Raw genomic sequence first — 12,152 nt, forward strand, 5'->3', positions numbered from 1 at the left:
CTCCAAAAACAAATGCAAGGAGCTAAATGGACTTTTTGTCACTAAGATTGAGACCATCCATTCATGTCTGTGCTGCATCTGTTCTGCTTCCCCTTGTCTACCAAGCCCCCAAAGACTCCACCCTGCCCAAGCACTATAACCATATTGTTCTCTTTATTCTCTCCTATCTCCCTTCAGGCCATTTCTGATCTCATCTTGTCCGTGAGGCTGATCCTCTGTTCCCTTGACCTCATTCGCACTAAACTGCTGACCATCCAACTTCCCTCCCTGGCTCCCTTGCTAGCTGACATTGTAAATGGCTTCCTCTCCTCAAGTACTGCTCCCTCCTTTTCAAAACCTCCTTCATCACCCCCTCCTCAAATAAACAAACTATTGCTCCATCTCCAACCTCCCTTTCCTCTCCGAAGTTCTTGAACATGTTGTCACCTCCCAAATTCAAGCCCACCTTTCATGGTCATGGTCAAATCTCTCCAATCAGGTTTACATCCCTGTGACAACACTAAAGCTAACCAATTTCATAAATGACATCCTCTGTGACTGTGACCACAGTGTAGTTTCCCTCCTTGTCCTCTTCGACCTCTCCGCAGCCTTTCACACTGTTAACCACACCATCTCCCTCATTGTCCAGCTCTGTGGAATTGTCCTAGCTTGGTTCCACTCTTATCTATTCGATCATAGCCAGTGCATCTCCTGCAATAGATTCTCTTCCCGCTCCTGCACTGTTACCTCTGGAGTCCTCCAAGGATCTGTCCTTGGCTCAATTGTCTTCCTCATCTACATGTTGCCCTTTGGCAACATCATTCACAGACTTGGGGTCAGCTTCCACATATACGCTGACGACACCCAGCTCGATCTCTCCACCACCTCTCTCAACCCTTCCACTGCCTCTGTGTTGTCAGGTTGCTTGTCCGATATCTAGTCATGGATTAACTGCAATTTTCTCCAGTTAAACACTGGAAAGACTCCATACCATCGTCACTCATTCCATCCCACTCCCTGGACATTGTCTCAGGCTGAACCAGACTGTTTGCAATCTCATCGTCGTTTTCGACCCCAAGCTAAAACTGAAAACATTAACAGGAGAATGTTTTTAAAATGTTTCACGAAAGGGGAGATGGGGCGGGGGGGGGGGGGGAATTTCCCTAGGGCTTCTCCCGCTCAGCCATCATGATTTTGGCGGAAACCCATTTATGTGCGTAAATGGGATTTCTGCCAAACTGCCACTGAAATTACACTGGCGGAGCAATAGAAGCCTCAAGGAAATTCACCCCACTTGTCTTTTAAACTGATTTCCATAGAAGCACAGCAACTTTGAATGCTCAGCTAATACAGGCTTGTAAAGGAAACAGTGGAAAATTATGCACATGGGGGTTCATTTTCACCTTCATCGCCAGGTCGGTAATCTGACAGAGTAGATTATGTGCCTTGTGTAGAACCCACCCAATTTTGACCCAATTGAAATGCTTTTAAACCAAGTGCAGATCTACATGCTTTCCATGCCTGGGTGCTAACTGTAGTTATGGAGTATAAATGAGAAGTTCAGAACCAGCTCCTTTTGCAGAGTCGATGAGCATCTTTCCATTTTCTTTCCTTCCTTCTCTGTCTCCTTATTGATTCAGTTTGGTACTCGCCTTTCTCCCTAATTTTGCTTGCTTCTTTTGTTTTTTCCCCATCTCAAAATCTTGCCCAACCCTGCTTCTCTGTCTCGTTCCAATACTGAATACTTTTGGACACTAGAATAAATATTTGAACTGATTTTAATTCAGTTACAGACATCAGTTACATGACTTCAGTTATGGAATCTACATTTGCAGAACAGACATTTGGGGCCTGATATTAGGAGGGAGGCGGGTTGGCAACGGGGAGTCGACTGGGCGCGTGGGTAACGCGTCCAGTGAAAGCGGGGTGCTCCGCACGCGATCGCAGCCGAGTTGAATGTACTTACGCGTGCTTCCGGGCTGTCAGCAGGAGGAGCCCTATTTAAAGGGGCAGTCCTCCAATGCTCCTCCTGCAGCAAATAACCAAAATAATAGAATAGAGCAGGCCAGAGGCAAGGCTGCTCTAAGGTTTTCTGACTCCTCACTCCTGGTGCTGCTCGATGGGGTGAGGAGAAGGAGGGAAATGTTTTTCCCATCTGATGGGAGGAGGTGGCCTCCCTCTGCCACCAAGAAGGCCTGGCTTGAGGTGGCCGAGGAGGTCAGCAGCAGCGGCAATGTCGGCCAAAGCTGGGTCCAGTGCAGGAAGCGCTTTAATGACCTAACCAGGTCAGCCAAAGTGAGTATACTTACGCATTCTCCCACACTCCGTCTTCCACATCACCTCCACCACCACACAACTCCTTCTGCACTGCCACCACAACGCTCTCGCATCACTCCTCACATCCACTCAACCATCATCCTCACCTTGCCTGCACTTACTCAGCACCCCAGTTCCTATTCGAACACTACCACGCAACCCAATCCTCATACAATCGCATGGCTATGTCTCACATGCACCCTCCCATGCATCTCCCTCACGGTCACCCCCACCCACACCAATGCATGCAGCGGGTCACTATGCAACCATCACTCAATCACGCCTCTCTGTGTTTTGCCTTGATAGGAGAAGGAGGGCAAGGACCGGAGGGGGCTCGCCACATCAGGTGGTCCTAACGGATGCAGAGCAGCAGGCAATGGAAATAAGCCGCACGCTAGAGTGCCTGTCCGTGGCGGACGCCAAGACTGGGAGCGCACAAACGGCTGGTGACAGAAATCTAGCACTCAGCACTCATGATAGCGAATGATCTTAACATCACTTGGCATCTGCAGCACCTCAACATCTGTACACATATTGCTTTCTGTTCTCTTGCAGGGCCATCTGCGACCACCGTGACTGCGGAGGGCGATTCCTCAGAGGACCTGCCGGCCTCTGAGGGTGCATCGTCACATCTGAGCCAGCCATCCACCAGCGCAGATACACACACCTCGGTGGTTCCCTGTCCTCAGTTAGTTGGGCTTGCACAAGGTGAGTCACCACGCACATGTGTGCACGAGCAGACCCTGGTGGCAGGGGCAGCTGTGGAGAGTCTGCGTCGGTGGGAGCACTCTTCTCCAGGCTCTGCTCAGCTGGACCCAGATGCTGAACCCTGGGGGCCAGCCATGAAAAGGAGAGTCATCGAGGGGCAGCAGCACATTGCCGAGGTACTGGAACAGTTGCCACGCGCACTCTCCACAATCGCACAGAGGATGGAGGAGTCCAACTCCTGCATGAGTGGAATACTGTCACAGAGACGTGCAGGTATGTCTGCGATGGAGGAAAGGCTAGCCTCCATCGAGCTTCAAGCACGGCTCAACAATGAGTCCATTCAGGCCCTGACAAAGGCCGTTCGGATTCAGGGTGAGCAACATTCTGCCGCCTTAAACAGGCTGACAGATACATTACAACTGGCCTTCCAAGGCTTCACACAAGTCCTCCAAACTGTCATCCAGCAGGTGGAAGGAGTGGTGTGGGACTGGCCCATGAGAGGGATGATGGCGAAAGGGGACATGGAAGTGGAGACGCCACTCAAAGCGCTCCCACGTCTCACCCGTTGCCCCCCTCTCAACCAGTACCCACAATGCTACCCCCTCTCCAGGTGGCCGAGTCTGCCCCTACACAGGTGCAGGTGGAGCAGTCTTTGGAGGGGCCCTCACAGGCGCCGAAACCCAGAGGGCGTCCACGCAAAGCATCTCATCGGTCAGGGCAAGGACAAGAGCAACCTTCCATTACCTCTGCTGAAGCCACAGGGGTAGCACCACGTAGGGGTTCCCGTAAACGTAAGGCTAAGGTTTTGTGAGCACAAAGGGGATGCACAAGGGTGTATGACAGAATGTCATGTTTTTCATTTAGTTTTGTTTGTTTTGCCAAGCACATTAACATTTGTTATCACCACTACTGCCACGTTTTTGCAAATCTTGTCTGGTTTGTGCAATAATTCCCTTTCCTGAGGATCACCATGAAGACCCACACCTGATGCCGCCCATTGTGTCACTGCAGAGTGGGAGTAGGTGTATTTTCAGGGTTGTTTTGCGCAGACGACTGAGAGACACTGGCGACGTCCCCAGTGGCACCCTGGAAGGATCTGGAGAAGTTTTTTGAGGGCAGTGGTGACTTTGACAGCGACAGGTAAGAAGATGGTGGTCGGACCAGCCAGGAGCAGCTCGGCATCAAGGAGGCTGCAGATGTCCACGACTACATGTCGAATGACTCTGAGCCTCTGTGTGCACTGCTCCTCAGAGAGGTCCAAGAAGCTGAGCCTCAGTCTGTAGACCCTGTGGTGAGGGTAGTGCCTTCTGCAACGCATCTCTCTCTGCAGTTGCCCTCTCTCCTGCTGTGCAGGTGGATGGTTCACAGCACTGTGTTGTGGAGCTCCACGTCAGAGGTGGCCGGCGATGAGGTCATGATTGCAGCTATGGCGGCCCCCATCCGTAAGATGTACATTTGAGGGGGTCCGCAACGTAGGTAAATGTGTCTGCACACCGGAGTTAAGGTTGCAAGTTTGTGAATTTTTGTGTTAGGAGGACGGTGGTGGAGGCCAAACTTTGTCCAAAGTGACAGAGTGGCCTCCTGCAATGAGTGAGGGTCTCCCCCCCCCCACCACCACCTGTCAAATGGACCTTTGCAGCTCCCACAGGCTGGTGGCTGCAACACGTCTGTTTCAACTGGGAGTATTTCCCCCAGTCGGGAAACACGCTCAGTTGAGATGAAAATCCCACCCCTCCTAAAATATCATCCCAATCAGGTATGCAAAAAATCCTGAACTATCTAATTAATTGGTTTAAGTGGGATCCCGCCGGCTTTAATTGCCGGTAGGAGTCCCGCATGCGGGGGCTGCGTGCGCATCTAAGCGCATCATTGGGGAACCCGGAAGTGGGCGGGTTGGAGCCAGGCTCCGGACCCGCCCTAGGAATCCCGAATTTTAGCAGCCCCCCCCACGAACACACCCGCTCGGACGTCCGAAAATCGACCCCTTGGAGGTAGTTTTGGATTAAAAGGAAAGATAAATGCAATTGCAGCAAACCAAATTGTAGAGGTTGGAGCAAGCTGAGCACACAGGAAAAGGTTAAATGGACATTTTCATCATGGTAAGACACTAATCATACAAGAGGATGCAATTAATCCATTAACAGCATGAAGGACATTGAGCCATCAATTGTCCCAGATACTTGACTTAACATAAGCTAAGATAAAAATATAAAAACCACAATGAAGTAAAAATCATGCATGTCACTGAGTTTTTGTGAAAGATTGTTCCTAGCAATTCCCCAAACCAGCAACAACTGGATTTCAGCTCAATGATTCAATGCCACTACAGCCAACACACAGCTGCGTTATATTAGTGGGATCAAAGAGTCAATTGTATTATACGCAAAAACCTGTTTCCATTTCAGAATAATTCACTCAGCGGTCACATTCTGGTTCTGATGTAAATATACTTTGTATATGTTAATAAGATAATTTACACAGTTGTATGATAAATGGATTCAATGCAGTGATAATGCAAACTTTCCAAACTGGGTCACAGATTCTGTGTATTGTCTACTCCTCTTAATTCAAGGTTGCTCAGTTCAAATTATCTGATAATTCAATTTTTTTTAAGCACACAAATTCCCACTTTGCTGTGTTATGTATATTGTTTAATGCAAATTATTGGATAATTTAATTTCTTTTAGTGCAAAAAATGACAACAATTAGGAGTAGACTAATATAGGCTGAAGGAGAGAACTAAATCTTTTATAATCCTACTTTCCTCATTTATTTTCTTAGCATATTAGATATAATTATAGCACAAGATATTTAGGTCCTTTTTCTCCTGGTTGGACTGGAATACATTAACAACTATCTCCTGGTGTTTGTTATTTGATACCCAGCGGGAGAGAAATGTAAACTTAGGCAATATGTAATGATCTCCCCTGATGTCCTTGCATTGTCTACATATACAAAAATCAAGAGCAGGAATTTGATATGGTAGGTGGTATGAATCATCCCCAGCAGAAGGGGTTACCACCCCTGCAAGATCAAGATAATTAACTCCTCCAAGTTGGTTCCTTCAATACTACCAGGATTCACTGTTATAAATAAATACATATCTATTTTTTTAAATAGTCATAATAATTGAGGAATGTTTGATGAAGTCTTTACAGCTATTTGATTATGTGGGACATTGATGCGAGGGCTCACTCTTTAACAGCAATTTTAACTCTTTTTATGGGCATTTTGGAATAATTCTGGAATGGCTCAAGTTCTAAACTCAAAAACCCTGTGTAAATTCAACAGAGACACCAAGCTCATCTACAAATTCACTCCAGAGTCTATTAACTTCGATGTGGGCAACAAATGGGCGCTAATGGATCAGCTGCCCACAATACAACCACCCCAATGGACTTCAATGGAAAGGGAAATTGGGTGAGGAGTATAACGAGCGTCTGATTCACTATCACACATTTTGCACTACTGCCTATGACCAATTTCACCCCTTTTAAGTCCCCTTTTGTAAAGTGAATTTTATCAGTGCTGTGTGAACTAGGGTTTGAAGATTGCACAGTGCTCGCTCCATTCGCAACCCCTCAGATAATGAAGCAGTCCGTGCCAGCATGCAGCAAGACCTGGACAACATCCAGGCTTGGGCTAATAAGTGGCAAGTAACATTCGCGCCAGACAAGTGCCAGGCAATGACCATCTCCAACAAGAGAGAATCTAACCACCTCCCCTTGACATTCAACAGCATTACCATTGTCGAATCCCCCACCATCAACATCCTGGGGGTCACCATTGACCAGAAATTTAACTGGACCAGCCACATAAATACTGTAGCTACAAGAGCAGGTCAGAGACTGGGTATTCTGCAGTGAGTGACTCACCTCCTGACTCCCCAAAGTCTTTCCACCATATTCAAGGCACAAGTCAGGAGTATGATGGAATACTCTCCACTTGCCTGGATGAGTGCAGCTCCAACAACACTCAAGAAGCTCAACACCATCCAGGACAAAGCAGTCCACTTGATTGGCACCCCATCCACCACCCTAGACATTCACTCCCTCCACCACCGACGACGCACAGTGGCTGTAGTGTGTACCATCCACAGGATGCACTGCAGCAACTCGCCAAGGCTTCTTTGACAGCATCTCTCAAACCCGCGACCTCTACCACCTGGAAGGACAAGGGCAGCAGGCACATGGGAACAACACCACCTGCACGTTCCCCTCCAAGTCACACACCATCCCGACTTGGAAACATATCGCCGTTCCTTCATCGTCACTGGGTCAAAATCCTGGAACTCCCTTCCTAACAGCACTGTGGGAGAACCTTCACCACACGGACTGCAGCGGTTCAAGAAGGCGGCTCACCACCACCTTCTCAAGAGCAATTAGGGATGGGCAATAAATGCTGGCCTTGCCAGTGACGCCTGAACGAATTAAAAGAAAAAGAAACTGGGATCGATTTTAGCTTGTCAAAATCAGCATTGATGACCTTAAAACAGACCTATCACCCCGTTAACGCCGATGATCAGCCCACTGCCACTTTCAGAGGGACCGCCCACCTACTGAGTTGGTAGGCCTCTTCTACTGTCCAAATTGGGGTCCTGTGATGTACATAGAACCCCAATTACCACTTTAGGATAAAACTGGTTGGAGCATGAGCCATGCACTCTCCAACCAGTTTCACTGATGATTGAGCTGAAAAGGCCCTAGAAAGATCAGTTTTTAAATTATTTTTATGAGGCCAGGAATAATCTGGGACGCTGCCACACCGGGCTCCCCCCAACTCCGTGATCGTAACACCTTTCCCACCCTGGACTTACCTTGCTGCCAGGCAATACTGGCAGGCCTGTAGCCAGCGAGCTACATTGTTGGCTGCAGCTTGCCAGTTCTATTTAAATGAGGCCGGTACCTCAAAATGGTTCCAGCCTCTTCACCCCAGAACGGGTGGGCTGCTGGTATACTCCGCTGGTCAACTACCCAGAAGTTAAAATCGCTCTCACTGGAATCTAAATTTGAAGCAGTCCACAGTTTCACGAAGAAAGTATTTAAGCTATCCAGTGATGTGAGGTCCTTGCATTGGCTTCTCTTCTGTGTACCTGTGTGTGAGTCCAATGCTCTCCTGGCCGGCCTCCCAAAGAATCATAGAAAATTTACGGCACAGAAGGAGGACATTCGGTCCATCGTGTCCGCGCCGGCTGAGAAATGAGCCACTCAGCCTAATCCCACTTTCCCGCATTTGGTCCGTAGCCCTGCAGGTCATGGCTCTTCAGCTGCACATCCAGGTACTTTTTAAATGAGTTGAGGGTTTCTGCCTCTACCGCCATCTGAGGTAGTGAGTTCCAGACCCCAACCATCCTCTGGGTGAAAACATTTTTCCTCATTTCCGCTCTAATCCTTCTACCAATCACTTTAAATCTATGCCCCCTGGTTATTGACCCCTCTGCTAAGGGAAATAGGTCCTTCCTATCCACTCTATCTCGGCCCCTCATAATTTTGTACACCTCAATCAAATCACCCCTCAGTTCCAAGGAAAACAACCCCAGCCTATCCAATCTGACATCATAGCTAAAATTCTCCAGTCCTGGCAACATCCTCGTAAATCTCCTCTGCACTCTCTCTAGTGCAATTACATCCTTCCTGTAATGTGGTGACCAGAACTGTGCGCAGTACTCAAGCTGTGGCCTAACTAGTGTTTTATACAGTTCCAGCATAACATCCCTGCTTTTATATTCTATGCCTCGGCTAATAAAGGAAAGTATTCCGTATGCCTTCTTAACCACCTTATCTACCTGTCCTGCTACCTTCAGGGATCTGTGGACATGCACTCCAAGGTCCCTCATTTCCTCTACATCTCTCAGTATCCTCCCATTTATTGTGTATTCCCTTGCTTTGTTTGCCCTCCCCAAATGCATTACCTCACACTTCTCTGGATTGAACTCCATTTGCCACTTTTCTGCCCATCTGACTAGTCCATTGATATCTTCCTGCAGTCTACAGCTTTCCTCCTCACTATCATCCACATGGCCTATCTTTGTGTCATCCGCAAATTTCTTAATCACGCCCCCTACATTTAAGCCCAAATCGTTAATGTATACCACAGAAAGCAAAGGACCTTGTACCGAGCCCTGCGGCACCCCACTGGAAACAGCCTTCCAGTCGCAAAAACACCCGTCGATCATTACCCTTTGCTTCCTGCCACTGAGTCAATTTTAGATTCAATTTTCCACATTCCCTTGGATTCCATGGGCCTTTACTTTTTTGACCAGTCTGCCATGTGGGACCTTGTCAAAAGCCTTGCTAAAATCCATGTAGACTACATCAAATGCACTACCCTCAATGATCCTCCTTGACACCTCCTCGAAAAATTCAATCAAGTTAGTCAGTCACGACCTCCCCTTAACAAATCCGTGCTGACTGTCCTTGATTAGTCCATGCCTTTCTAAGTGACAGTTTATCCTGTCCCTCAGAATTGATTCCAATAATTTGCCCACCACCAGGGTTAGGCTGACTGGCCTATAATTACTCGGTCTATCCTTCGCTCCCTTTTTAAACAATGGTACGACGTTAGCAGTCCTCCAATTCTCCGGCACTACGCCTGTATCCAGTGAAGTTTGGAAAATGATTGTTAAAGCCTCCGCTATTTCCTCCCTGGTTTCTTTTAACTGCCTGGGATACATTTCATCCGGCCCTGGTGATTTATCCATTTTCAAAGATGCTAATCCCCTTAATACTTCCTCTCTCATTATGTTTATCCCATCCAATATTTCGCACTCCTCCTTAACTTCAATCCCTGTATCAACCCTCTCCTTTGTGAAGACAGATGCAAAGTATTCATTACGAACCACACTCACATCTTCCGCCTCCACACATAGTTTACCTTTTTGGTCTCTAATAGGCCCTACTCTTTCCTTAGTTATCCTCTTGCTCTTAATGTGTTTATAAAACATCTTTGGGTTTTCTTTGATTTTACCTGCTAATATTTTTTCATGCCCTTTCTTTGCTTTCCTAATTTCCTTTTTAACTTCACCCCTGCACTTTGTATACTCCTTCAAGCTTTCCGTAGTATTGAGTTTCCGGTGTCTATCATAGGCTTTCTTTTTCTGCCTTATCTTACCCTGAATGCTTCTTGACATCCAGGGGGCTATAGATTTGGCAGCCCCTCTCTTTTTCTTTGTGGTAAAATGTTTACCCTGAACCCCTTGAATCATTCCTTTGAATATCTCCCACTGCTCTGACACTGATTTACCTTCAAGTAGCTGTTTCCAGTTTACTTCTGTTAAATCACTTCTCAGGTTAGTAAAATTGGCCTTTCCCCAATTGAAAACCTTAACTCCTGCTCTGTCTTTGTCCTTTTCCATAACAATGCTAAAGCTAACTGTATTATGATCACTACCACCAAAATGCTCTCCTACTGCTACTTCGTCCACCTGCCCCTCTTCATTTCCTAGAACTAAATCCAGAACTGCTCCCCTCTCGTTGGGCTTGCTATATACTGGCTAAAAAAATTCTCCTGTATGCAATTTAAGAATTCTGCATCCTCAATACCATTCACACTGTTTGTATCCCAGTTAATATTAGGGTAGTTGAAATCCCCTACTATTACTGGCCGATTGTTTTTGCACTTCTCAGAAATTTGCCTACATATTTGCTCCTCTATCTCCCTCTGACTCCCAGTAGTGTGACTGCCCCTTTTTGGTTCTTTAACTCAACCCATAAGGCCTCATTTGATGCTCCTTCTAAAATATCATCCCTCCTCACAACTGTAATTGTTTCCTTAACCAAAATTGCCATCCCCCCTCCTTTTTTTGTCCCCCTATCACATCTGAAAATCCTGTAACCAGGGACATTGAGCTGCCAGTCCTGCCCCATGTTTCTGTAATAGTTAAGATATCATACTGCCACGTGTCTATCTGTGCCCTCAGCTCATCTGCCTTATTTCCTATACTCCTTGCATTGAGGTAAATACATTTAAGGCCTGCCAAACTCCTCTGTTCTTTATTTTCTAACCTTTGTTCCCTCTGCCTTCCAGACTCACTCGCTAATTTTCTGCCTTCCATTTCCAGTTCTGACTTTATCCCACCTGAATCCACATTCAGGTTGCCATCCCCCTGCCAAGCTAGTTTAAACTCTCCCCGACAGCACTAGCAAACTTCATAAACTTGAGCTCATCCAAAACTCTGCTGCCCATATCCTAACTCGCACCAAGTCTCATTCACCCATTACCCCTGTGCTCGCTGACCTAAATTGGCTCCCGGCCCAGCAAAGCCTTGATTTTAAAATTTTCAAGCTTGTTTTCAAATCCCTCCATTGCCTCGCCCCTCTTTGTCTCTGTAATCTCCTCCAGCCCTACAACCCTCCGAGATCTCTGCGCTTCTCCAATTCTGGCCTCTTGTGCAACCTCGATTTTAATCGCTCCACCATTGGCGGCCATGCCTTCAGCTGCCTACGCCCTAAACTCTGGAATTTCCTCCCTAAACCTTTTCACCTCTCTACCACTCTCTCTCCTCCTTTAAGACGCTCCTTAAAACCTACCTCTTTGACCAAGCTTTGACCTGTCCTAATATCTCCTTACGTGGCTCAGTGTAAAATTTTGTTTGACAACACTCCTGTGAAGCGCCTTGGGATGTTTTACTACATTAAAGGCGCTATGTAAATGCAAGTAGTTGTTGCTTGGTCTGGCATCTGGTAAATGCCATAGAGCTCAGAAACAAAAGCAGTTGCACCTCACCATGTAAAAGAGGGCAGATGACAATTTTTGACAAGAATCTGTTAAAAGTACCAACTTACTGGTCCTCCTTCTTCTCCTGGATAGCCTAGAAATCCCTTTGGACCTGGACGTCCCTAAAATAACATCAAAATGTCTATTAGGCAATTAATAGAAAAGGCATAATACTTTTTTTTCTAAACCCCAATGAGTCATATTTATCAAGAAACTGTTAAAAGTGCAAATAGACTATTCATTTACCTTCTGTCCTTTTCCTCCTTGCAAACCAATCACACCTGGCTCTCCCATGCACGTGCAATGGATATTACAACACTTCGTTTCCATAACTGCACTCTAAAAGCAAAACATTCTAATTTTAATAATTTTTAATATAATACTAATTCAGAAGAAATTTATTACATAATGAGTTTCTAAGTGTAGTTAAGTCA

The 12,152-nt window shown here is 46.6% G+C and overlaps 1 protein-coding gene across 1 annotated transcript in view; it reads right to left on the minus strand.

Annotated features, from left to right (window-relative positions):
- Positions 1 to 12,152, minus strand: part of LOC137335661 (collagen alpha-6(VI) chain-like) — a 199,558-nt gene that overhangs the window by 121,609 nt on the left and 65,797 nt on the right. Inside the window, exons 12-13 of the mRNA XM_068000953.1 lie at positions 11,965 to 12,057; positions 11,787 to 11,840 (exon numbers count right to left, since the gene is read on the minus strand). Of these exons, the coding sequence (XP_067857054.1) occupies positions 11,787 to 11,840; positions 11,965 to 12,057 (147 nt within the window). The remainder of the gene's footprint in view (positions 1 to 11,786; positions 11,841 to 11,964; positions 12,058 to 12,152) is intronic.

The sequence above is a fragment of the Heptranchias perlo genome, chromosome 2, assembly GCF_035084215.1.
Source record: "Heptranchias perlo isolate sHepPer1 chromosome 2, sHepPer1.hap1, whole genome shotgun sequence".
NCBI classification, from domain to species: Eukaryota; Metazoa; Chordata; class Chondrichthyes; order Hexanchiformes; family Hexanchidae; genus Heptranchias; species Heptranchias perlo.